This window comes from Alligator mississippiensis, chromosome 10 (assembly GCF_030867095.1).
Source record: "Alligator mississippiensis isolate rAllMis1 chromosome 10, rAllMis1, whole genome shotgun sequence".
NCBI lineage: Eukaryota > Metazoa > Chordata > Crocodylia > Alligatoridae > Alligator > Alligator mississippiensis.
In genome coordinates this window covers 60,425,358-60,448,418 of record NC_081833.1, presented here as the reverse complement: position 1 = coordinate 60,448,418, position 23,061 = coordinate 60,425,358, and the positions used below count along the sequence as shown (strand labels likewise).

Genomic DNA, 23,061 nt, shown 5'->3' with positions numbered 1-23,061 from the left:
GCACATGTTCAGTACACCAGGGGCTGACCTTTGCCTGGGCATGCCCCCTGCCACTAGGGTCATAGAAGGTGTGTCCCTATAAAAGGGGGCAGTGAAGATAGACCCAGTAGGACGCCCTCTCCATCTGGACCAGCACCATGCTACACTACCTATTCAACCAGAGGCCCTGCTGGCAACCCCACTCTGGAAAACACCTTGCTGGAGAAGATCCTGACTGGCCATCGAGGATCAACTCACAGCCCAGGATAGGTAACTATCACCCACCTTCCTTCCCCAAGCAAAGGACTTGAACCCTGTTTCTCTTCCCTACCTGGACTCCAACCCTTCCACTGAGTCTCTTTCTCCTACTACCAATGTGAGTGCGTGCATGCATGCGCATGTACAGGAACCAATAACTCCATGGGGCTGTGTAGTGTGTTGTCTGTTTACTAAACCTGTTATTTTGAATCCCTGAGTTGAGCTTTTGGCTGTTTTCCTGACCGTTTCCTCCTTGCCACCACTTATCTGCCCCCTGATCTCCCAGCTTTCTGCTTCAGTTTCCAGCCACAATCTCCCAGCCTTCTGCCTCGCTCTTTCCTGGTTGTCTCCTCCTCGCCACCAGGCTTTTTCCCTTGCTTCCACCCCAGCACCAGTGACCTTGGGTAACCCTGGGGCCACGTGACCTTAAATAAACACAAGCCTCAGTTCCTCAGCCCAGCTTCTCTTCTCATCTACCCGCTCTAATCCCAGTCCTGGCAACTTTCACTCCCTACACTTTCTCTCTCTCACCTTAACCTTCCCCCCACATATCCCAAGTACCCCAAGCACACACATATACACACCATACCATCCAAGTTAGGACCTCACCTGTGTGTATGTGTAGGTGGGTGGTATGTGTGTGAATTAGTGAATATACATACATATATATCATGCACAAAATGACATATATGAATTAGTGATCCATGTATGTGTACTGAGTTGTGTGAGTATTGACAACTGATTTTTTCTAATTTTTGGTGTGTGTAGTGTGCATGTGCTTGAATTGGTGATAGGCATGCATGTGTCTAGGCTGGGAATCTTGGATGTGTATGTACCTGAGTTGGTAGTATGTGTGTGCGCGTATGCACCTAATTGATTTGTGTGTTTGTACCTGTGCAATTGTACACCACATTCTCCTGTCTAACAGCGCGATATTGAGATCCTGAGCATTGGCCTGATCCCACAGGGCAAGACTGATCACCATATTTGGGATCAGGGAGGAATTTTACACCAGGCTCAGCCTGGTAGAGACTGTGGGGGTTTTTGCCTTCCTCTGTAGCAGAGAACATGGTCCTCTTCCTTGGATCTCACAAGCACATTTTAACCTTTCACAACATTGGCTGCTGTGGTCCCCCTACTTTACCTGTGGCAGATTAGGGGATTATGTCTTGTGGTTATATTAAGATTGAGCATGTTTTGCAAAGAGGTTAGACAATGCATTTGTACATGGTTGTTTGGATAGGGGTTATCCTGTCTCAGCTGGGGTAGAAACTACTTTTCTATGATTGATAGGCTAGTCCAAGAAAAGGTACATTTCTAACCTGAATAACCTCCCAAAGGCATCTTAGTGATGATAAAAGGTGTCATGCAAATACCAGAGGATGAAAAACAAATTAGACTGATATAAATACTATATAATGACAAGCAATAGTCTGAAACAGAAGAGAGAAAATTTTGGATAAACACCTGGAACATCAGGTTTACAATCAGATCTGTAACAATAGTCTATCAAACAAAATGATTGAAGTCAGAGTTGGAAAACACTCAAAAGAAAACATATTGAAAGGAACAAGCCTGCATTGGCTGAAAGAGATGGACTTAACTGGTTTTGTCTGTGTGGTTAATAAATCTTGAGAATCCCAATAATTTGTCCCTCCTGGCTTTCCTTTCTAATTTCCAGCACTCCAACACAGTTTTGCAGCCCACATCTTCTCAGCCAAAGTAACTGTTATGGTTTATCAGGTTTAATTAAAAAAAAAAAAAAAAATCACATAACAGTAACAGTCCCAATTGCAAGTACAGAAACAGAATATATTGGTGAATAACTGTTCTTTCTAGAGGGCCTATTAATAATGTGAATATGATATTGCTATTCAAGGTCATAGAGGATGTATTTTGCTTTGAAATGGCCATCTCAGCACATGGAAGTCAGATGCAAAACATTAAAAAATTAATTCTCCCCTTCAACAATACACATGTTCAACATTCAAATCCCGAATATCAGTGTCTAGTGGTTGTCAGTTTGGAAAACGAATGTTGTAGAAGAAGCATAGTTTGTTTCATTTCAATGAAACATGGAGGCTTTACTTTTAGTTTACATGACTTGAATAAACAGGTCCAGCCACAATTGTAGAAATCCACCTTCTGTGAGCATAGAGAGAAGGGAAAAGTAAAAGAATTTTGCTCATGAAGAATTTCTTGCAAATTGGAAAATGTGACCATTCCTCAAAAATATTACTTAGGTTGGGGAACTTGCACACTAAAACAATTCTTCAAGTGTCTTGTCAGTTTATATTGTTTGCATGAGGGGATGGAAGGGAGTTTTACCCCATCCAATTCAATAGTGGATTTAAAACAAATCCCAAGTAACGTGTGAACAAAGTTTCAAGTAACTTGATAACAATGGCAATCACTTTTTAAATACTAAAACACAATGGACAGGTCACAGTAGGTTTATTATCTAAAAAAATGTTAGCTTTAGTTCTTAGAAAATGTATCATGAAGGAAAGAATATTTGGGAAGTTTCTAACACATTAATTGACCTATAAATGAGTCACTGATTTATTTTATCTAAGTACTGCATATCATTTTTTAGACTTCCACTATTTCATTTCTTTCAGCACTGGTAATTTGATCTAGTGCTACTGCCACCATACTCTAAAAAAATCCTGCCACCCACGAAACATAAGATGAGGATATTTATTACTCCAGAAACACTTTTTCAATTGAACTCTGAGACAGGAATGCAAATCCTTCTATCACCAGGATCAGTGTAGTAGATGAATGGTGTCAAACGGAAGAGTGGAGAAGGATTTTATGCATACAATAGAACCTGAAGTTATAGTTCCTGAGGGAGTTTATAGGCTTCTTTGGGGACCAAAATTCACTTATTATTTCTTCTGGTTAATTAAAAAAAATGAAAAGTTAACTCTCTTTGAAATACAGAGTATCTTGTTAAAATGCTCTGGGCCTCAGACTGATATATTGAAAACCCAAAGGAAACAAGAGGGCTGGACAGAGATGACAGACAGAACAGAACATTGCATGATCTGACACAATACAGCTGAGTTTCTTTGGAGACACAAAAAAATTTTATCAAGAAATACCAACTTCAGTGAGTAACCTCCCTACAATGCTGCTCATTCTGTAATAACTACAAGGATCAGTTATTTAAAAACAAAACAAAACGAAGCAAAAAAAAACAACAACCCCAAACCCCAACTTGCCCACTAGATCCTGGGAACATTCCATTTTTGAGGACAAAAATAATCCTAATGAAAGTTGATGGAAAATGCAGCAGCAATTCTTCTTCCATAGCATTTTGTAGGAAACAGGTACATTTTCTCATATTTCTTTTCATCAAGTGCTAAAAGCCTACTTCTCATAAACAACAGGGACCAGGAAGCTTACTGTAAATTATAAGATTATCTCTATTACATATACTGCTTATAAGACTTGCTCTGAAGAAGCAGCAGTGACCTACAATGACATTTTCTTATTAACTTTCTAATCTTCACAGGTTGCTAGCAAGGACTGCATTAAAACAGCTTAACATCAATATCCATTTTCACTGCTTTTCTGAGCACTACTACCATTTGGACTTAAATGAGAAACATGCAATAGAAATTTACTTATAAATAACATTCCTTATAAGCAGGGATCCTGGTTTTCTCTTATTTAAAAAAAATCCCCAATTTTCAGTTAAATAAAACTAACCCCAGATCCACATTTTTCCGTTATTAAAATGAAACACCACTAATATATTAGTGGTGTTCCATTAGTATATTAGTGGTGTTTCATTGGAATCACAGAAAAATGTGGATTTAGGGTTGCTTTTTTTAACTGAAAACGGGATTTTTTTTTAAATCAGAGAAAACCAGGATTCACTGCTTATAAATTGAGTCCTCCATATCTTAGGGAGTAAACCAGAAGTAATTTAGATGTGAACAATTATGTGATGAAAGCATTAGAAAAATACACACTTAAAATTGGAAAAGTAAAGCAAATCTAGGAATGAGCAGGAAAATGAAAAAGGAATGGTAACAAAAAGGCCTAACAGATGTAACAAAGATGTATCACAAAGAGGAACAAAGTTAAATACCTAACTTCATCTGCAAACTCATTTAAGAAAAAAATAACGTAGAATAAATATTATGGGTGGCTCAGTAAAGCATTGGCTCAACATAAGATAGGCCAATTAAGCGAGAGAAATCACTCCTGTTTGCCAATCTCTCCCAGCAAGGGCAGATTGTGAACACAGTTGATGCCTTAATTGGCTCATTAAAAAAATTCTGTTTAAACTACTGAAGAGCAAAGGCCTGGAAATCAGGAAATTCTGGTCTACTCCTACCTTGTAACCAACGGCTTCCTGCATCATCTCAAGGAAGACACCCAGGCCTACCTTTTGAAGGCTGAGCACCTGTAACTCCAATAGCATTGTAAGGCATTCAAAGTCAAGCTTTTCAACTCTTGTAGATTTCCTCTCTGCAAAGAGGGGATATTACTTAACTGTTCTACAAAGGTGACATGAAACAGTCTTGTTGGTCTTCACAGGACCATTCACATCTGTAAGGTCTGCAGGAACAGGGCCCATTGTAGCAACAGCTTTCAGCACCAAGATGGTGTGAATGAGAATTGCAAGGCAGAACAGTTAAGGAACTTTCACGAGACCAATGACATGGATTGCTGAAGAGACACTAGATAAAAATGTACCCATCCGACTAATAGGCAATGGTCAGGGAGAACAGTTAATGAAGCAATAAACAGGTCAGTTCCACACCACTCACCTGAATTTGAATGACGTTTTACTCTTAGTTTTGTATGTAACTCCAGTACAATCAGGCAGAAGGCAAGGTAGATACGCACCTTACAGATTAACTGAATCAAATACACTTCTTTCTTATCATGTCATGGGTAATTACAGCAATTAAATAACAGCAACTGTTAAAACAAGAAGGGCTTGATCCTCATTTCAGACATGAGTGGATGCACTTAAGGAAAACTTTTAAAACCTGTTTCAGAATCAGTTACTATATATAACAATTCCTAGAGGTAAATGTACAAGATTTTTAAAAATGCTATCATGGAAAAGGGCACAGAAAATAAATTGTTTAAGTTTGACTTAGACAGTCACCATGTTTATGATAAATTTGTCCTTACTTGAATTTATACATCTTTAGTTTTAAAAAAGGAAGGTTTTGATTGCAGGTGGTTAGTCGCAGACAAAAAAAACAAATGCTGGAAAAATAATTGATTTACTTAACACAATGGCTCCTGGCTGTCTGAATTTGCAGTGACACCACTATGGTAGAAAATCCCTATACAGTCAGTAGTTAAACTTTTTTTTCCCCTAGAACTTGATTGCATTCCCTCTATGGGCCACTTGTTTAAAAGTGAGTATTTAAAAAAATGTAACTGTTTAATGGCAAAGCCTACACAAAAATGTTTATCTTCTGACTTTGTGGAACTTGTCCCTGGCGACTGTTTAAAAACTAAGGAAACTGTGGAAGGGAAATCTATGAAAAGGTAAGCAGCTGAGGAAAATCGATACAAATATATGGAAGATAGATATTACAACAAAGTGTCCAAAGCAGATGCCCTTGAGAGACCATATCTTTTATCCACATGTAGAACAGAGCATTGTTCTACTGAAAGCTGCTGAATAGTAGGCTTATAAGAAACTGGCACAGAATGCAATATTTTTTTATACCATAACTACTTACAATTGTAATTTTATCCCTTTGTGACTCTGGTGTATCCCAAATACACTACTTATGTAATGTGGCTGTCTTACTGACAGTGAGAACTGAAGATCAAAGGACACAGAGATAGCATAATACAGTGCACGGGATTTTTTCTTTCTAAAATTCAAGTCTCAGCTAGTCGAGTAACTGTGTGTCACTTCATTTACAGAGTTCAATAACCTACTTTCAATGGTTAAGCAGAGCAGGGTGGGGGGAAATCTGCAAACCTGGGTTGCGCTTCTGACTTTGCTATTGCCATGCTAGATAGTCTCCTCATTTGAATAATATAGCAATTAACATAGCCTTATGGTGGTGTCATACATATCAATGCTAATAAAGTGCCAAGTCTGATTGGTGTGCATCACTAAGTTAGAAATGCAACTATATAAACAGTCAGCTGCCACGACTCAGCTAGACACATCTACACACCTACTACTGGCTGTAACGGACAGAATTTAACCCAGGCTTTCCACTCTTTACAGCTAAATATCTTTGTAGATAAAATTTTAAGATTAAAAGTTACGTATCTGTGCATGTCACTGGTCTCTGACAACTATTATAGTATTTTGCCATTCTTCTTCATTACTGGTCACATCTGTGTTTGTACAAGAGGACGAGGCATATTGGGAGCTTTGAGGTGATTCCAGAATGCAAATAACATTATTACTGTTATTATTAATAATACTAATGCTACTACTACGAATAGTAGTAGTAGTAATAAAATAAACATATGCTGCCCAGGTGGACTGCACCAGCAAAAGCAAGGTCCTGTATTTCATTTATGCTTTTCCCCATACTTTCCAGCAGTTTCCATTTAGAAGTACACTCCCTATGTCAATGGATTTTAATGAAGTTTAAAAGTGTGCACCTATTTATGGAGCTCAAATATTGGCAAGTATCTGCTTTCCTTGCTTTTGACAATTAGTTCCTATTTTGAACAATGGAAGAAGGAGCCCTCCTATTATTCCATCTGTGGCAGATTTGTTTTTAATTGCACAGCATCTGCAGTTGAAGAGGTTTGCAGTCCTTTTAAGCAGCTGAGCTAAGACTGAGCAGATGGTGTCAAACACAACAGTATTAAAAACAAAAACGGCTTCTTGGGTTTTTTTTAAATAAACAATTCTTGGTCTGAAGAGGATACTGTGATTAGCACAGAAAATTAAGCACTCTCACAGTATGTCAATACTGTAATCCAAAGTATCCATTTCATACAATATTATATTTATATTTCATTTATACTCTTCTATTCTGAACCGTGCTTTTCCAGAAAGAGCCGAAACTCTACCATAAATATTAACTTTTTGTTTAACAATAATTGGTTATTTTCCAAAATATTATATAAAACAGGATATATTGTTTTTGCTAAATATTTAATAGGCAGAATTTGTACACAATAATATATTCGACTAATATGCTACAGAAAACTGACAGGTTGTTTTGTTGCAAAAATCTTAAGCACCCTCTGAGCCAATTTTAAAATGGGCCTCTAGGATGTACCTACAAAATTTAAAAGAATGCCTGCATCTGTGTCACTTCTTGCATTAATTAGCCAGCTTTTGTACACACAAAGAGGGGACTGGATATAAACAAAATACAAGAAAATTATTTAGGGTGCCTTAAGGAAACTGTTTGAAATTTTGGTGTTCTGTAAGTCATATTTATCACTTGGTGAAGTAGCCAGTGTCCCAAAATAAATAACCAAAAAAATAATTAATATTGCTAACAATGTAAACTGTAGTCTGCCCATCCCCAATAGGTTATTAACAGGCCCTATGAATAAAATAGGATACAAAAGACATCCTGTTTTCTTTGCCTAAAATGGATTATACCAGTATACTGCAAAAACAGCCATTTCTACCATTACAAGCAGATTAGCTTGCAAAGAACGGTCAACATTTTGCTGTCTTCAAACTCACGTCCATAGCCTTGCTCATCCCTAAACCCAAGCCCTAGCCTAATCCAAATTTCATCTCTTCTGCCTGTTTCTACATAAATTTAGTGAAAATAGAAAGATGATTACTTAACCAATGTGATCAGACCAGTATTTCAGTGTTTCAGTTCTCAATCTATCAAGTAGGGATAATACATCCATGGAACACCATGATAATAAATATCTGAAAAAATTATGAGGTGCTCAGATATCACAGTAATGTGGGACAGATATATCTGAGCGAGTATGGAGGATATCTTTGAAACTGAGATGCCAATTACCTGTCATTATGCTTCACCAAGCATCAGACAACTTTCTTAGTACAGCAGTTCTATATTTTAACAGCTGTTTCAGACACAACTTGATGCTGGCATAGCTCATAAGCCTTACATTTCATTTCAACAGAACTATCTGAGTAGAACATCACAAATCATACCTAATTGTTATTATGTCTCCACGATCTCCTTGGATATACCAGCTGCAGTTTACAGCTGGAGGATAGTTTAGTGGCCAGGAAGGACTATAGATGACTCCGCGTCTCTCTGTGTGCTGTTCCAATTTTCCACTGCAAGCAGCTGTTAACAAGAAAAAGAAAACGTGTCAAATGTTTAGGCTAACTATCACTATACATTAACTACAATAGCTTTTATCAGTTTCAAATGTTTGCAGATAAGTTAGAATCAACAGTTTCATTCCTTTATTACTCTTGCTTCCCTTGACCTTTACTGAGACACCTAGATTTTTGCTTTATCACAAAAAAAAATCAATAATCTTTCACAAGTCAATTGAATTACATTGAATCTGCCAATATATGATGCAAAAATGTTCTTACTGACTTACCAACTTCCCAAAGATTGGCATGCCACAGAGCAATTGGAGACCATATTCAACATAAAATATCTAAAAATCTTATTTTTAATAGCAGAAAACTTAATTTTCCAAAGCAAAGCACAAGCATCAAGAGTTCTTTATTTCAGATCAAGGGAAGTGGTAAAAGATACAAAAGCAGATCCTGATTGTGAGCGAAGTCTGCTAGTGTTCAAACCTGAGACGCTGGTTCAAATGTATCTCTGTTTTCTATTGTTAAAATGAGTGGAGTTTTTTAACAAGCAAACATTTTATGGTCTGCAGATCACAGAAAAATATTTGACATTTTGACAGAAGCCAAATTTCTCATAATTTAAGCAGTGATAACAGGAGAAAAACAGATTCCCCAAAACGTGGATTTCTTCATGCACCCATAGATTCAATATATACTGTGCTATAAATCATGGACTAACAGATCTTTGTAGAAAATTGAACACCACAAAGTTGTTATTATTAAATTCATACTATACAGGTTAGTTCAGAGGAAGCACTCTTTACTGTATGTTAAATGCGGGCCAAGGGTTACAAGAAGATTTACAAGGCTAGCTTACCTCAGGTATAAAACATAAAAACAGTACTGTCACCCTGTAAAAAAGCTTTCAGTTGTATTATATGTGCAAAACTTCTGGCGATTCAATGGCAACAATAATTTACAGAATACAAAAAGATATACAGACAGCTCTAGTATCATTATTTTAATTAGTTTTACAAGATAAATACAAAAATTGATGTTGTAACAAGAAAATCTCCACCGCTTATATTTCTAAAATTAAAGATGCCCCAAATCCCTCTGTGATTGATCACTGCCAGAATACTGAGACAATGGGAGCAACTTTAATAAAAATAAGATCCAAAACATTTTCCCAGCATAACTCCCCAGTTCTCTCATTATACATAATGTTCCAGACTGTACTTGGACTTTTATACGTATTCTTCTTCATATGTGCTCCTTGCTGCTTAATTGCATCACTGCAGCATAAGGGGACCCAGAGCTAAAACGGCTTTATAGGACTTCACATAATAAAGAATATCTCTTTACTGCTGCAAACTAAAACTTCACAATATTAGGGCCCTCAGGACACTGAAGAAAGAAACAGTGCAGATGGAAGACACCTCCGCATGCCACTTTGTGCCGAACCTTTTACCAACAGTAAAACAAACTTTCCTATTGTCCACGTACTAATTATTTTCATTCATGCCTGCTGTTGATTTTGCATATGCTAGTGCTGCAGAAAACTTCAACATACAGATCTCGATTATCCAAAGATTATTCAGGCCTCATTTTGAAAAAAATATGTGGACATGCCAGTGACCCTTTGCCTAGCTGACATCACAATACTTACCCAGTCATCAATACTTATAAATACTGAGTTTCTGTAATTTTATGATGGAACATTATCCAAAGCAGTTATATTACAGCAATCCTGAGCAACAGCTACTTTTCAGGCTTTTCCTCTTCAGAGTGCTAATGAAGTATATTTGATGTAAAATGAAATGTAATATTTTTAATGTAAACTACTACTTCTTGTTAATTCTGCACCTCAGCATCACTCGAAAAGAGAGCCTACAACTAATTATGTTAACTAGACATTTGATTTGCATCTCAAGTATGTGATCAGAAATAGATGAAAAGAGAAAAGAGAAAGCTTCACCCTTTTAGATAATTTATACAATACAATGACTGGTGCAAGTTACATCATATTCAGGGATCCAGGTTTTCCGTTTGTTGAAGAAAAATGTGGGAAACCACAGGTTTCCCCTTACAAGCTGGCAGAGCTCCAGTCTGCAAAGGCTGCTTGAGGCTGGGGGGAGCGGGAGGAGGCCGATTAGATGCAGGGGATGCCACATGCATGTATGCACACATAGGGGAGGGGTCAGACACCATAGGTGACGCATCAGGGGGGACATAAGGGGGCACATGCCCCCCAGATTTGTGTGCCCACAGCGGGGCATGGGGCTGCAGCATGACAGGACCAGCATCGGACTGCCTCTGCGGCCCAGCAGGCAGGACCTGATGCAAGAGGGTGGAGTGGGACAGCATGACGTGCCACTGCTGCTGCTACCATCACTGCCGCAGGTACCCCCACACCAGCTATATCACCATGGAGTAACACCATGCTGCCAGCAGCACAAGGAGTAATGAAGCAGGGAAGGGTGGTGGCAAGCTACCCTCACCTCCTCCTGCCACCAGCCGCACACACCAAGCCACAGCTCTACCCTGCCGCCACGGCCCAGCCGCTCCCCTTAGACCACCCATGCTGCCCCCTACCCTTCCTCCCCTCCAGGTTAAAGCCACAACCCTGTATACCAGAAGCTGGCAGCAGGATGAGCTGATGGTAGCACAGCCACCCACTAGTCTGTTACTCCTCATGCTGCTGGCAGCACGGCGTTACTCCGTGGTGGTGCGGCTCACATGCGTGTCCTGGTGGCAGCAGCAGCAGCGAGTCTTGCCGCCCTGCTCTGCCCTCCTGCACGGGGTTCCACCCACTGGGCTGGTGCCAGTCTAGCCAGGCTGCAGCCCTATGTCCAGCTGTGGGTGCACTAATCTGGGAGGGCATAGGCCCTCCCAAGACTCTCCCAATGCGTCACCTATGGCCGGGCATCTCCCTGCCCTACACACCACCCACCCCACACACTGGGGGGGCTAGGGCCTGGAGATGGGGGCCAGCAGGTTGGCAGTGAGGGGCACTAGCAGGACTGAAGGAGGTTGGGAGATGCAGGTCAGGAGTGAGAGGCCCTGGAGGGGATGGGGGGCTGCAGGTTGGGAGTAAGAGGCACCGGCATATCAGGGCTGCCCAGCACCACAAAGCAGCAGTAGGGACAGCCACACCTGGGCTTGGGTCCTAGTGAGCAAAGGGGCATGATATAAGCCCCCCACAAAAAATAAATCAAAAGCCAAAATATATAGGTATTTAAAATGTATTTTATTATAATGATTGAGGCACTGGTAGGCTTCCAAACTGCTCTAAAATTGTAAATATATCAATAAAACATTGTGTTCAACTAATACCAAGAGAGAGAGAAAGTTCATTTTAATTGCAGGAAAATTAGAATTTTGAAGTTTTTAACCACACAATTTTGGATTTTTTTATCAGAGAATTTGGGATTTTAAAACAGAGAAAGCCAAGATCACTGCTCATTACCATGGTATTTATAAGTCAACAGAAGACTCCGCCTCTTTCTTCCTTATGCACAATACACTAACTCCTCCATGATAGTAGGGACCTATTTATATGTGGGGAGCTGTTCAGGGTCTGTTTTCTGAGCAGCTATTCTTCAACTTTCTTTATTGGATAAACAACATTTTTAAAATCTATTTTTATACTAACAAGCCTAAATGTTGGAAACAAACCAGAAAACAGGTCAGTCACAGGCACATCAAATGTTTTTAAGTTTGCAGTTGCATCGAACCTAAATTCACACATCTTGTAGAGGCTAGGGACTTTCTCTGTGACACGCAACTTCAGGGAGAGACACTGGGGAGCTAAGGACAACCTGGCACTTGAACAAGCCACATCATGTGCTGATTATTCATCTACATACTATGATGTGGAACAAAAAATGACATAATTAGTGTAGCCTCAATTTCACAGTGATAACAAATATCATCTCAGGTCTGCAAGAATAGTCTCCCATTCAGAAAGAGGCAGACTGGAACCATAGCAGCCCTTGATGACTGTTTATACAGCCTGCTGGGAAGAGCACTTATGTCAACAGAAGAACTTCTATTGACTTTAACTGGCTTTGGATCAGGCTGACAGATAAGCAATTACAGCATATAAAACAGCAAAGATGTATTCAGAAAGAGTTCAGTACACTATAATAAAGTCTGGATAAAGAACTGTAGTTTTAAAGCTTGCTTCAGCACAACACCACGACTCTAAAGAAAAACAAGCGAAAAAGCATTTTCAAACGGCCATAACATCCAAGTGAAAAAGACGCTTCTCAATGGAAAGACATAACCCTGGACAGCTCTCCAGGTGTTATCAGTAGTACTGTATCAGAAAGACAGTGACTTTCAAACAACTGTTCAACAGTTGTTTTTCCTCATTTCATCTAAGCAAATTCAGAGCAAGAGTGAAAACAGCTCATAAAAAACTGAAAACAACCTGCATTTCCTGCATATAGTATTACCCAAATTATGCAATATATCCTATGGCATGGTAAATCAAGGATTATTGCAATAAACCTAGATTTACCATTCTATGGGATGGAGAGCAGGAATCCCTACACGCCTCTAGGCCTCCAGACAGGAGGTTCCTGAGAGCAGGAAAGCACATAGGAGAGGGTTGGCCACACTGCTTTGTGAGTGGGAGGCAGAAGCAGGGAGGGGGCAGGAGTACTTTAAGATGCTGGAGCATACAGATTTTCAGAAAGTGTTTCAAAAGAAAGCACTTCAAAGATGCTTCCCGTTTTTGGGTCATATTTGGAAGCAGATATCAGCTGCATTCCTCCCACCCGCAATGGAGTTTCTGCCTTTGGAGAACAACATTAATATGAATCCCCACAAACAGTGAACCCATAAATCCTTCAGGGGCCTGTTTGTGCCATTCTTTTGACATGGTCATCCACTCTAGAGATGTACTAGTCTCCTCTGCCCTCCCTGCAAAACTCAGGAAAACCAGGGGTGCTGGTTTACACCACTGCAATAATCCTCTATATTTACTTTCCTCCATCCAAACTGCATTGCCAAAAGACAGAATAACCCAACATTACAAGCCCAAAATGTTTCATAGCTGGAGTATCTCAATTTTCCAGAGAAAACTTGCAACTGAAAAAAAACCAAAATTAAAAAAATCCTATCTAAGTCTTCCTGTTCCTAACCAAAATCCGCATTCTTAAACAAAGTCAATCTTAGTGTTCAAGATTCCTTAAACTAAACTGTTGACAAATGGCAATTCTGAACCGAGTAATGTGTCATTTTACATACCATAGACAATGCAATGACAAATTCTAGCAAAAGCCAGCAAATCATCCCAACAAAACATTGACTAAAGGTCAGACTTGCTCCAAAACATTTGAAAATGGTGCTCTAGTACTGGACATTTCACATATACTTCCCCTGGGCACAGGCCCCTATCCTGACCAGTTATAAATCCTCTCTCAATCCCCATTTGATTTGAAGGCACCAAGCACTAAAGAAATAACACACACAAACATGTTATCTTGTCATTTCTTTAGCCTCCTTCTTTCTCAGTTCCTCCTATTGTTTGTCACCCTTGACTACAGTGTTTTAATTCAAATTTAACTGGGAGCTCTTTGGTCCAGACCTATTTCCACCTACTACAATGGGCCTTTATCCTTATTAGGACCTGAGGGTGTTGCAAGAATAAAAGTAAGTAATAATATTACTACTGTCTGGGCAGTTATAAATATCAGTTCCAACTGAGCTACCTGCCAGTATATCTGGGATAGTGACAATGGTTCTGGTGGAATACCATAATCATATAAATATTTCAATATCTCAAACTGGGAAACTTCCTAATAATCCATTAGTAAGCTTTGAGGTCATCCAGTTTCAGCAAGAACGTGATCTGTATGGGGTAATATACAACACCATGAAAAGAGCAAGACATTCCGGTGCTTAGCAGAAATAAGAGAAACATGTCTTACCTAACGAGGTAACAGCACTTTCTATTTTCCCAGTTAGGAAGAGATTCACTGTGTAAAGATACAAAAATAGTATTAATTACAGATTCCACTACTTTTAGGACAGTTCTTAATTAACTGTTTCTAAACATTTCTAGTGATACTAGTAAGAAATACAGCATTTTCTACACAAAACCTTATCTACATCTGTGGTAAAACCTCACATAATCTGCTATTATCCTCCAAGAGTTATAAAACACAGAATGCTAATTCAGTATCTGTCAAGTATGCTAGAAAGAAAATGAACTGCCAATCTAGTTTAAATGGTTTTCTACAGGCTGTTTATTAGGAAGGAGGAAGAGCAATTACATTCAACTATGCACGGTTGGTCGTTATATCTCAGGGGTGGGCAAAATACGGCCCACAGGACAAATCTGGCCCACCCGGCCATTCTATGCAGACCACAGGGCCCCTCTAAAATTTAGAAAATTATTACCTGCCGGTGGCTGCCTATCTAAAAGCTGATGAGGCGCCAGCAGTAGGAGGAACCAGCAATGGTAGGACCTAGCGACGGTGGCAGCAAGTCACGCCCAGCCCTGCTACATCCACCCCAGCCCCCAACCAGAAACTCCTGCCTAGCTTTGGGGCTATTCCCCTGCCCGTCCTCCGTCTGAGAGTGGAAACTCAGATAAAAACAGGCAGACGGGAGGGGACAAAGGATTGCCGGCGCAGCTGGAGCCAGCCCAGCCTGACCTAGTTCCCGCGGTTCCCAGCTGGCTTTGCCAGCCGGGCCAGGCTGGCTCCAGCACCACGCGGTTCCCGGCTGCATGGCTGGGACTGTACGGCACAGCAGAAGCCAGCTGGGATCCACTTTCTGTGGTCCTAGCCACGCAGCCAGGAACATGTGCTGCCAGAGCAGCAGGCAGGCAGGAGGGAAGGTAAGGAAGCGGCAGAGGAAGGGCAGCAGTGCCAGCTGCGGTGAGTGGGGGGGGAAGTGGCAGGGAGTGGGCAAGTGTGAGCGTGGGGCCTGTGCCAGTGCCCTGGGGCTATGGCCAGCGGGGGCCCGGGTAGGGGCAGCAGAAGCATGGAGCCCAGGCTGGCAGGGACTCTATAGAGCTGGGCCGGCTCTGCCCCTCTCACTGCCGGCACTACCAGCCACATGCTGTTCCCCACTGGGGATCTCTGCCTGCCACGGACCATAAGCACCCTCAGGCTTAACCACCCGCTTCTGCCACTGGTGGTTGGCGCCGTGCACAATGAGAGAGAAGGGCATATGTGGGGGTGCGAGGGGGGGCTCCATGCTCCTGCTGCCCCAACCTGGGCCCCTGCTGGCCCTGGCCCCGGGACACCAGCAGGGGTCCCACACTCCCATCCAGACACTTGCTGCCACTTCCCTCCCCTCCCTGCTGTTGCTGGCCTTCGCCTCCTGCTTCCCTCTCTTCCTGCCCACTGCCACTGCTCACCCCGTCCGCCTGCCACACTCCACACTCAGCCCCCCACAAGCTTCATACCCACCCACATCCCCCACAAAGCCCATATCCACCCACCCACACCCCCCACAAACATCCGCACACCCTCCCCCATACCCACACACCACCACAGCCTCCCATAAACCCTGTACCCACCCACCCATAACCCCCACACCCCTCCATACCCCCCCACCATATACAAAAGTAAGACTTCATTTTAAGCTGGTGTACAATCACCTCTACGTACACTATGCAAACACATATAAATCTGACAAAAATACTTTTAAAAATCAAATTAATGTATGTTGTAGTAAATGTTTGATTTTTAGAATATAATTTGGTCTTCTTCTGGTTCTAAGATGCCAAACCCCCTTGCCAAAAGGACTACTTCCAGGGGTAAGCGGATGGACTTCCAGTGGCAAAAGTCAAGGGTTATGTGGGGCATGACGTCTGGTTCCAAGATGATGACCAGGGGAGGGGCACCTGTTAAGGAGTGGGGCTACTCTTGCAGCCCTCGACAGCTCACCAAAACTTGTTAAGAGGCCCTCCAGCCGAAATAATTGTCTGCCCCTGTTATATCTGCTTGAATGTTGGAAACTAATAATTAAGTTTATTATTTTTGAACTTGTCCTCAATGCACAAAGCAATGTTTGCTTCTCATCAAATGTACCCTGGCAAAAGAAACAGCAAAAGCTAACCTACTTAGTTAACTTATCCAAAGTAATTGCACAGAGCTCTTTTTGTTTTTCTAATTAAAAAAAAAAATAGACTGCTGCTAATCATGAGGGATTTTGAGATACCTACCACAGGCACCTGGCTGCAAACTGCTCTCCAAACAACCTTTATTTGAAAAGGTCTCATCTCACAAGGAAATGTTTCAGAATATGGTATTAGAAAGAGGGATCCTTAGACCAGTCCTTGACAGGTCTGCTTCTTATGACAGTTCAGTAAAGCAAGGGATACAACAGCAAATTGTCATGAAAATAAATGAGGTACTTTGCTCAGGAATACATGGGTTCACTGGGTCTGACTGCCCTTTTAGACAGTTTCCTATAAACCATGTACACCATCTAAATGATAGTGTGACAAGAAGAATACACTATATTACAATAGTTGAAATAAATTAAACATGGTCAAAAAATTCAAACTTTCAGGACCTTCACTACACACATACTTCAGTTTATTTTCCAAGTATTTAAATCATAGCTTTTCTGGAATAACTGGACTTGCATACAATAGTCAATTAAAAACAACAAAAAAGTAGTATTAAGAGAAGAAATGTGGCCCCTTCTCCCCAGACAGAGCCATTTGGGATGCTGTACTTAAGTAATATATCCATTTATACAGCAGCAGGCCCTAGAAACCTCAATCAGAGATCAGGGCCCCATTGTGCTTGATGCAGTTCAAACATATAAGCAAAAGATGTTCCTTGCCCAAAGAGCTAACAACGTAATTAACACTAACACAAAAGAAAGATGAGTACCTAACATGGCAGATTAGCTAGAACAGCGGTTCTCAACTGTTTCAGACCCAAGGGACCCTTGGAAAATGCCAGCTCTTAGCTTTCGCTCATTTTTTTTTGACTACCAAAAAAAAAGAGCAATTGTTCTATTACAAAGAACTCAGAGAGGCCACAACCAGTCAAGATTTTTGACACTATGAATTCCTATTTGAAATCTCTGGATTTATCTTGTTAGATGTTTGCACAGATGTGTAACAGCGCTACTATTGCTGCTACTATTGTGCAGCACCCTACAACATCCTTAAAATGCTCTCATGACAACCTGGTTAAGTATCACTGAGCTAGAAGTATCACTGAGCTATTGCCTCAGGTTGCCATTTTGATTCCAGTTCTGGTCACCAGTCACTAAAAATTATAACCATGCGAAAGCAGTGTAGCAGCCTACATCAAATAGCTGTGACTGTTGCAGTTAAGTCACCCCACAATGACAGCACCATGACTGGCATGAATTGGACTTCTGGCTGCAGGAAATGGTGTTCCAAAACCCTACGCAGACTCTCAGTAGTTTCAACAGGAGCACAGATTGCTCAATACCTCAAGGGACTGGGCTGTAAAAAAAGAGGATAACAGGTGGCCCCAACATTAATATTCACAGAAAACTGGAACTGCTGTGTTGGTGATATGCTGATGGATATAGCCAGGAGGAAGCCGGGGGCAAAGGGAGTGAATTTCTACAATCTCTATAGAGCTACAGGAACACATTTTTTTGAAAACCACGTTGAGAAAAGGGAGACTGAATCACAGCGTATGTGTACTGGGTGTGGGTAGAAATAGGCTTATAGATCTGTACTAATAAGCACTATTAATGATATCTTCAAAGTACTTTAATTGATTTCATTACATAACTAATATATAGTAATGTATGTAAGGCTGTGTAATTATTTTATTAGTTTCACAGCACTAAGTTTCTGCAACATGCCTATGTGTGCATGTGTGTGTATCTATCTCAGGGTTATACCACCGTACTGCATTAAGCTCCCTGATGGGCTGCTGCATTGTGCCACTCAACCTGACTGCCCATCTCCCATGTATTCAATCATATCCCTGTCTAATAAGAGCTGATCAGTTCTTTCCCCCACATCACACAGCTCTGCTCCAATTTCCTAGTCCCCCACAGGTCAAAGCAGCTCCCTGCTCTTCCCAAAGCATGCTCTCTCAATTTCACAAGGAGCAATTGTACAAAGCACAGAGACTCTAATAGGCAGGGTTGAGAAAGGAAGAAACTGAATGTCAGGTTGAAGATACCTTGTCACTATGTGGGCAGTGATTGACTCAATGCCAATTTCAGCAGAAAGCTGACAGAATTAGAGACTGAGCTCGGTTAACCAGTCCTTTGTGACAGAATGGTAAATTAGCATAGAGAAATCCTGAATCACCCTCATAATGGTTATACAGAAACATAGCAACTGAAACTCTGGGAAAGCTCTTTTCTGAATGATTAAATCAAATATGGTTTTTTATAAAAATAAAATGATTTTATTTGCCTCTCAATGTAAGTAAATAATATACTATTTACATATATTCACCATCCTAACCAAAAGGATCATTAGACTATCACCTTTAAAGTGCATTATATTATATATGACTGGTTCAGGACATCTCTACACCCCCGAAAGCCCATTCCACAAGCTTCCTCCATGGTCCCTACTTAATGTGCCAGATGATCTATAGAAGTGAGGGCCCTAAGCATGGGCACATCTTCTGTGGGAACCAGGTGTTCCTGGGGGTTGTAGTTGGTAACACAGTACAATGATGGAGAGCAGTCAGCTGACTCGGGGGCATGTGACAGCCTGTATATATATTTAAAAAAAAAAACTCCTGACCTCCTCTTGGAAAGATGAGTGCTGGTTTTTGGAGGAAGGTCCTGCACCGGTTGTCTTTTCCCCTTGGGGAAAAAAAGCAACCTAAGGGGAAGGGAATTCTTTCTTCCCGCCTAGAAAGGCTCCTTGGTGGCTGATCTCAGCTTTGTTTTCATTCGAATCTTTTGTTATAATTAAGTCAGCAACTGAAGAAAGGACCTTGGACTGAACTGTAGCGGGGGCTTTTCTTCTACCCTCCCCAGATAATGAATCAGTCTATGGTTTCCAGAATCCTCCTCTTTCTCCGATTCCTCTGGGTCCCATTGCAGAGACCATAGGGAATCCAGCTGCCCTTCTGCTAGGCCCTAGCTCAGGAAATCTTCTCATGTTGTGTGGCAGACGGTTCTCAAAACTATTAGAAGGAAAACAGCCAATTCTGCTGGTCGTCTTGTCTTCCCTCAAGACAGACTCCTTAAAGGTCTGTGAATGCATTAGAAAACTGGCTAGATCTTAGATGTTCCTTTCCTTAAAAATTAGATGGAAACCTGGAGAAGAGACTAGAAGGAAAAGTCAAGTACACTGGAATGTTCCTAGTCTACAGTAAGTAGCTTGGACTATATGCAATGCATTCGTTGTAAAAAAAATCAACTCGAGTGCTTTAGCACCTGGTGCTGAAAATCCTCAACTTCCATTCAAGCCAGAGGGCTAAGCCTAAATATCTATCAGGATGACCCTTCTTTTTGGTTAGGAAAGTGGCTGTGTAAACTCCTTGTATTTTGAAATAATCATCTTTGTAACCTTTTGTATCATGTATTCAAACTCTTTAGCACAATCAGAATTAGGGATACAAGCCTCTGTTTTTCGTCGTCTTCCACATTAAAGATGAGAGAACTAATCTAAAAACTACCACATGTGAACAGGTCTTTATCCTTATCATCATTGCCAGGATTTTTCTTGCAAGAGCAACTGACTGGCTTAAAGAGAGAAGAGGACTATGTACAAACGCAAGTCTTTGGAATTGTGGCTGACAGCCCATCGCACGCAGTAAACACCAGGCTGCTATGTGGCAACGAGTCCACAGAGAATCCAAATGTCCCATAAAGCTTTGTGACTTTGCAGCAAGGGAATAGAGAGAAAAGAATAGTGTGAAGTAAAAAAGAATATAAGAGAATATACAGAGAAGCAAGAAAACATCAGAGTGGAAAACAAAAAAAGAGAGAAATGGGTAAATGAAAATGAAGGAGTGAAACAAACGTGAATAACAGAAGGAGTAGCTCCATTCTTAAGAATTCATTATATTCAACACATTTAAAAACTTCCCCCACCTGTGCTTCAACTTCCGCTGCAACCAGCTGCGCTAAGAGCGGGAATATCAATCCAGCAGCTTAATACTTTGCACCCTTATGGGCCCACCACCTCACCCGGACCCACAGCAAAATCCAAAAGGGATTCTCAAACTATCTGAAGACTATCTGTAAGCCTTAAGGAATAATATTACAGCAACTTGCGTCCACTTGACTCTATTTCCATCAAAAGGCAATATCAAATGTATTATAGCAAATATCTGGCTCCGGCACAAAAACAAGCAAAGACATTCAGAGCTGTGACAACTTTTGCACTTCTCTACATGGCCCATAAGCTGAACAGCACAGTGGTACACACACAATCCTGTACAGCTCTGACGTCCTCCCAGGAAAAGAAGAATTAGTTGCTTACAGGTATTAAAGATAGTTTCAACAGCTTGACTTCCTACTTTTTTCTACATTGTTAATAATTCTAAATCTAGGTTAAAATTTCACAAAAAAGACTGAAGAAGCTGCTATATAGTTTGATTATTTTTCATGTGAAGAATATAGGGGTTTTTACAACCCTTACATATGAAGGGGTCCTGAAAGCTGATGTTAATTTAGAACGTAGAATGAATGTTTTTTTTCTTTTAAATCTGATAGGCTCTAATAGTTCATGTATTTGATAATATATCTAAGTACTGCTATAGTTCAGCATACAGAATTATTATAGTATACTGTAGCTTGGATTATAGTAGTAGCTTGTAGTATACTGTAACTTGGATTTGCATATTACTTAGCAAAACAGTATTTTAACAGAACCAGATCATTCTATCGATTGGCCTGCTTCCTGAGCTGTAGACCAAAGAGCTATGGAAAGTTTCCCCTGGTGAACACAGTAGCCATTGTTTAACCTTAACATGTCCCTCTTAAATTTTTGGTGGACTTTTGTTAAATATCACCATCTAATTTATAAACTGCAAAAACAGTCACCTTCACAGAAACATTTTCAAGTTACTGAGAAAGGGAAAAAAAGCACCTGAGACCTGCAACATTTATTCTGCATCTGCGTTCCCTGAACTTAACACCTCCTGTGAAGCAGCGACCAGAACAACTGCTCCAGGCAGATGGAAAGAAGAGGAGCAGATGACGGCAGGAAAATAAGTAAAAATGGGTTTTCCATCCTGCCACTATTGACCTGTCAACCAGACGAGAGCACTAGCAGGAGGCGCTCAGGTAAGGACCTTTGACAGCGCTGTAGCTGTCAGGGAAAGCACCGTCTCAGGAGCCTGAGACGCCGAAAAAGGGGACAACGATGGGTCCACACGTCAAAGCCTTACGCAAGGTTATAGTCCTGGCTAAACCCGCCGCAAAACGCTACGCCGCAACCCGCATATCATCTTCACAAGACTCCAGCTCCGTCCCGCGAGCGACCGCTTCTGGGTCCGAAGCTCCTGGAAAAAAAGGCGAAAGCGGACACGGCGAACGGGACCGCCGCGCCGTGGGCCACGCCACCATACGTGGAGGAAACGCGCCACACCAAGGGGGACGCTAGGCAGCCAAGCGGTCGCGCCCACGCAGGGGCAGGCACCCGACACCGGGAAGGGCCGGCCCGTGTCCCGGGGGGGCACAAATCACTCGGGCAGCGGGGGCCAGCGCAGCAGCCCTCCCTCGTCCCCGCGCGCGTGGGACCCCGGCGCCCGCCCGCCCGCCCGCCCCGTCACTCACGCAGGCAGATGGCGGTGAGCGGCACCAGCGCGCCCTGCCGGAGCTCCGCGCCCGCCGCCTTCTCCATGGCGGGGCCGCGCCGCTGGGCCGGGGGCTCCGCGCGCCGCTCCCCGCTCCCCGCTACGCCGGCAGCGCGGCGCCGCCCCGGGGAGCCCCTGCAGCCCGGGCCGGGGGCGGCGGCGCCGGAGCATCCCGCCCGCGCCGCAGCCCCATGGCCGGCCCGGCCCGGCCCGGCCCGCGCCGCTGCGGGGCAGGTGGGACCGCCGAGCGAGCGCCCGACCGACCGACCGACCGAGCGCCGCCGCCGCCGCCCACGTGACGCGCTCGCAGAGCCGCTGCGGCGGCCGGGCGGGCGGGCGGGCGCGCGGGCGGGCCGGGCCGGGCCGGGCCGTGAGGGGAGGGGTGTGGGGTGGGTGGGCCGGCAGCGGCTGCAGGGGAGGAGGAGGCCTCACCTGGGCCCCCGCCCGCGAGCTCTCGGCCTGCCCCTCCCCGGGGACACGGCTCTGCCCCGAGGGCACCGCAGCCCAGCCCAGCCCCGGGGATGCAGGCTGCTGGCAGAGCAGGGCCAAGGGGGCTTCCCCTGCTCGCACCCCATAGGGACCGTGCAAGGTTTCTGCTCCTCTGTTGATACACCTTTATTATGTCCTCTACTGGAGAGAAAAATAGAGGATGTCCAAGTGTCAGCTTTCGTATCCCTTGGTGAATACCCCAGGCCCCTGGAGGCTGGGGGGCACGGCCAGCTCCTGCAGGCGGGGGAGGCAGGGGCGGCAAGCGCCCACCTGTGCCGGCGAGGGGGGCGAGCGGTGATCACCCACAGGCACCGCCGGCAGTGTCTGCAGCACCTTTTCCCGTGGGGTGCACCGCCACGCTCAGGGGGTGCATGTGCACCC

At 42.7% G+C, this 23,061-nt stretch overlaps 1 protein-coding gene across 1 annotated transcript in view; it reads right to left on the bottom strand.

Moving 5' to 3' along the window:
• Nucleotides 1-22,442, bottom strand: part of LRP3 (LDL receptor related protein 3) — a 32,814-nt gene extending 10,372 nt beyond the window's left edge. Inside the window, exons 1-3 of the mRNA XM_014595600.3 lie at nt 22,172-22,442; nt 14,392-14,439; nt 8,348-8,486 (exon numbers count right to left, since the gene is read on the bottom strand). Coding sequence (XP_014451086.1) covers nt 8,348-8,486; nt 14,392-14,439; nt 22,172-22,238 — 254 coding nt within the window. The 5' untranslated portion in view covers nt 22,239-22,442. The remainder of the gene's footprint in view (nt 1-8,347; nt 8,487-14,391; nt 14,440-22,171) is intronic.
• Between the last annotated feature and the right edge of the window lie 619 nt (nt 22,443-23,061).